The 4,348-nt window shown below is 54.4% G+C and overlaps 2 protein-coding genes across 2 annotated transcripts; one reads left to right on the forward strand and one right to left on the reverse strand.

The window, feature by feature from the left end:
* Nucleotides 1-391: 391 nt before the first annotated feature.
* On the reverse strand, nt 392-2,319 carry GUITHDRAFT_120510 (hypothetical protein; the record flags this gene model as incomplete). The annotated part of the gene is made up of 13 exons (XM_005820220.1): nt 392-445; nt 490-527; nt 750-795; nt 839-883; nt 975-1,027; nt 1,073-1,091; nt 1,138-1,224; nt 1,277-1,417; nt 1,465-1,496; nt 1,540-1,605; nt 1,784-1,844; nt 1,891-1,962; nt 2,011-2,319. The coding sequence occupies 13 exons, from the start codon at nt 2,317-2,319 to the stop codon at nt 392-394; spliced, it is 1,023 nt and encodes a 340-aa protein (XP_005820277.1).
* Nucleotides 2,320-3,965: 1,646 nt separating this feature from the next.
* GUITHDRAFT_166507 (hypothetical protein) lies at nt 3,966-4,348 on the forward strand (the record flags this gene model as incomplete). The annotated part of the gene is made up of 3 exons (XM_005820221.1): nt 3,966-4,149; nt 4,196-4,226; nt 4,277-4,348. Coding segments are annotated over exons 1-3 (228 nt in total), but the record flags the coding sequence as incomplete, so codon positions are not given.

The raw sequence follows: 4,348 nt of genomic DNA on the forward strand, positions 1-4,348 counted from the left end.
CTTCTTGAGACCTTCGAGTCCTTGAACAGCAAACTAATGGAGGTGTTAGGAAAGCTCCTCCTCCTCCTCCACCTCCTCCTCCCTTTCATGCTCCCTGCTCTTTTCGATCTAAATTTCCTCTTGACTACCCTCTTCTTCCCCTTTCCTTTCTCATCTCCTCCTTTCTGCTGTCCTCCGTCCTTGAGCCGTCCACCGCCCCCATCCCCCCAGAAGTTCTCCCCGCTCCCCCTCCATCGTTCTTGTCCTTCTCCTCCCGCTCTCTCTGTCTCCGTCCCCCATTGATTCTTCGCTTCTTCTCCCTCCACCTCTCTTCACCTCCTCCGTTCCGAGCATTGAGAAGCATTGAGAAACATCTGCAGGACCAGCATCTCAGCCGCCTGCAGCCTCCGCGTCATCCTTCACCTTTGCTGTCCTTTCTCTTCCCTCCGAACCCCATCGCCTCCACCTGCCGATACTTCAGGCACTTTCATGAGGAGGAGAAAGCCTCACCGTCTGTCCGCGCGAAAATGGCAGGAGGATGTTGAGCACTGCAGGAGGGCACAATTCAGCTGCTCTCCTCCTTCCCGCTTCTCCTTTTCCTCCCTTGTTATCCTTTCTCTCCCTCCTCCTACCTGAATTCAGAGTGCGCCAGTACGGATTATTGAGAGGCTGAGCAGAGTAATGAAGCGAACTCTCGTCTGCTCAAGGAGATCACCACCTTCGCTTCCTCCTTTATCCTAGCCGTTCGTTTCTCTTTCCTCTCTCCTTACCTTCATGCTTCTTGTTCGAAGACGTGAAGTCGACGGCGACCGCGAGCTTCGGGGCATCAGAGGAGAAGGCAAGAAGAGGCGAGAGTCACCCGGAGTTCGCAGTCCTTATGGAGGAAGGAGAGGAACGAAGCATTCTGAAAGAAGTGATGTGAGAGAAAGAGGAGCTGAGAAGGGGGGGGGGTGGAGCGGAAGGTGCGCTGGAGGTGGAGGGTTCAAGAGAGGGACCTTAGGGTTTGGTGCAGGAGCTTTCTGCAAGGGAGCAGCTTGAGGTTTCCTGTCTGGAAGGAAAAGTAAAACAAGAGGAGGAGAAGAAAATCATCGACCCTCCGCATTCTCCTTCGTCTGCCAACTCCATTCAGCACCATCTCCTTCTCTTCTCCTCATCTACCTCCTTTGACGTTGAGAGCTTCACGGGCTCAGGCTTAGCGGGAGCAGCTTGCTTCACGGGCTCAGGTTTGGCTTGCATGGTAGTGACCTAGAGGTTTCGAAACATGTTCAGTTCTCGCCGATCAAGCAGAAGGAGCGACCGGCGGAGCAGCAGGCGCAGGCGCAGGCGCAGGCGCAGGCGCAGGCGCAGGCGCAGGCGCAGGAGCAGGAGCAGGCTTATGCTGCTGAGCTGCTTGTGCTGGCACTCTGATAGGTTGAATGACCGGTTGCTCCTCCTCGATCTGTACGGATGGTAAGCTTCTCATGGATTTCAAAGAGTTTGAACAACTGTAGCAGCAGGAACAGCCGGCTTGCTCACTCCTGCTCCAGAACATCATGACAGAAAACAAACCCTGGTCCCAACCTGTCTTGTTCACCGCTGAAGGAACAGCCGCAGCCTGCTGGGGAGCTGCTGGGGAGCCGCTGATCCCTTTTTCCAACAGGTCAAATGCAGTCGATGACCAAACCCTCTACGCATATCTTTCTGCAACTAGCACCTGTAGACGAGGAGCTGCTGCTGCCGGTGGTTGTTGTTGTGCTTGTGCTTGTGGCAGCAGCGGAGGAGGAGGAGGAGGAGGAATCTCCCCAGACAGTTCCCAAGGGAAGACCGAACGCCCTGCACATCTCTGCACTCAAGGGCTGTCCGGGAGCGCCAGGCTGAAGGCTCTGCTAGACGGTGGAGGTGTCAGATGGTAACGACGCTTGCTCTCTTCACCATGGGATAGCTGGGAGCAGGCTGGGCTTGGGGAGGCGCCCGCAAGGTCTGCTGCTGATATCCAGCTGGATCCTGACACGGTGTTAATCTCTTACTCTCCTCCCTCAGACGAGTCAAGACCATAGCGACTGCAGGTGCTGCCGCGTACTGCAGCGACGACGGGAACGCCATCGACTGGAAACCGACCGCAGAGATCTGAGCTTGAGCTGGGGTAGTCTGGTAGATCTGAGTTGGGGTAGTCTGGTAGATCTGAGCTGGGGAGGGCTGGTAGATCTGAGCTGGGGAGGGCTGGTAGATCTGAGCTGGTGTAGTTTGGTAGATCTGAGCTGGGGTAGTTTGGTAGATCTGAGCTGGGAAGGGCTGGTAGTACTGGGGCAGATACTGGGGTTGACCGGCCCCCATCGGCTGCGAGTTGTAGGGGAAGGACATCTGCCAATCGGATGCGATCAGAAACATCATTTTCATTGTATTCCTTGTCAAGTTCGTGACAACGGGATCTCGTGCTGATCAATTCAAAATAAACAAGGAGCAGTACTGATACTGTTTGACTGGCATCTTGTTTCATAATGTGCCCCTACACTTATCTTTGATACTTCTGATTTCTACCACTTCCTACCAATCCTCTACTCATTCAGCGAGACCCTCCATCGAATCAAGTTACTTCTCGTCTTCCGACGCAACCTCCTCAGGCTTTATTCCAATTTCCCTATCGTGGCCCTCTCCTCTTTATCTCTCCTGCTCTCTCCTGCTCTCTCCTGCTCTCTCCTGCTCTCTCCTGCTCTCTCCTGCTCTCTCCAGCCCTGCTCTCTCCTGCGGCTCTCCTTCTCTTCATTGGCCATATCACGCTGCGGATCCGATCGCGTGAGTCATCTTTTTTCTGACCAGGACGGTAATAGAGGGTAGGGGTACTCATCTTTTCAAATGTTTGTAGGCTGACGGGGGTTGGTGACTTAACATGGGGTAGTCAGCGTTTCAAGCAGGGGTACATGTTGAACCCCACCATCCCCGGTGAAACGGTCAAGGCCAGGGTAGTAGGGGTAGGGTGGGTCTAAAAGGGGTGGAGGTAGGATTTGAATCTTGTGAGGCTTGCCCGACTTCAGTTGCCGGAAGTTCCGGAGTCCGACAGCCTCGGACCGGCGGGCCCGACCGTCCGACGGTCGGACCGTCCGCCGAAACTTGGTGACCGTTGTTAGTCCCGGGCCCCGCCGCCCCGGTCGCCGGCCGGGGCGGCCGGGGCGACCGTACGCCGCGGCGGCCCCCGGAGACGGTCACGGTGGCCCCTGCCGGGCGGCGGCATCGTCACTGCCCCGGCGGCGCGGCCGGGCTAGACTAACTAGTTGCGGTCGGATCGGATGATCATGGGGCCGCTGAGTCGTGACTCAGGCTGTCACTGGATGCGGCAGGTGCCACCCCAAGCCTCCTCGACTCTCCTGATTGTCCTCGAACTGATTTTTACCTTAACTTTGAGTAAAGAAAGGGCACCCCGGCACCCTGCCCGCCCGGCCGGTCACCCGGCGGCCCGTGACCGGGTCACTGAGAGTGTCCGGCGGCGATACGTCCTGTGTTGTGACTATTCGCGGTAGAGGTGTTTTATTTCCAATTAATTTTTGAATTTTCATAAAATTTGTATAATTGATACACTATATTATGAAGTCAAATCGAATTGTTTAAAATAATAGTTCCATATTTGGAAATATTTTTGTTACAAATTCACCCTTATCGGCTTTTTGAGGCCGTACCGTCCCGTTCATGTTTCGAATGGATACCAGGGGAACACTTCAGGGCCAGGCAATCATGGTACAAGAGAAGGAGCAGGGGGGAGAGGGAGGCAGGAGCAGGAGGGAGGAGAGGGAGGGAGGAGAGGGAGGGAGGAGAGGGAGGGAGGAGCAGGAGCAATAGTAGGAGCAGGAGCAACAGGAAGAGCAGGAGGAGGATACTCCAACGTTAAGATTGTCATGTGCGAGGCATGTCTGTCTGTCACTTACTTAGTTGTTGCATCATCCAGATGCAGGTCGCAACATTGTTCGCCTTTGCTCTGCTCGTCACCGTCGAATCTTTCCATGGTGTTGGCAAGCAGCCTGTCTTTCTCAAAACTGCGAATGGTTTAGTGCGACGTCACACTTCTGCATTCACAATGTCGGGAGCAACAAAATCGAGCTTTGAAGAAGGCAACCTTGGCGATGACTTGCGAAGAATCACAAGAAGAGTCGCCAAGGGAGGGAAGGATACAAAGCAGCTCGTGTTGGACATGGTTCTTAGGTGAATCAAAGCGGAAAGAACGAATGAGACTGACACAAGTAACCAGCAATAAAGCATTGGACAACGGGGAATATCCGGTTTTACCATGTTGAATGCTAAGAGCGGCCTTGACTATGTGTATTTCAAGGTTGATGTGTCCTATCGAAGCTTCAAACAACAAGTTGATGACATGTTGACCGAGACCTCGACTTCGGGCAAG

Source organism: Guillardia theta (assembly GCF_000315625.1).
Source record: "Guillardia theta CCMP2712 unplaced genomic scaffold GUITHscaffold_185, whole genome shotgun sequence".
Lineage (NCBI taxonomy): Eukaryota > Cryptophyceae > Pyrenomonadales > Geminigeraceae > Guillardia > Guillardia theta.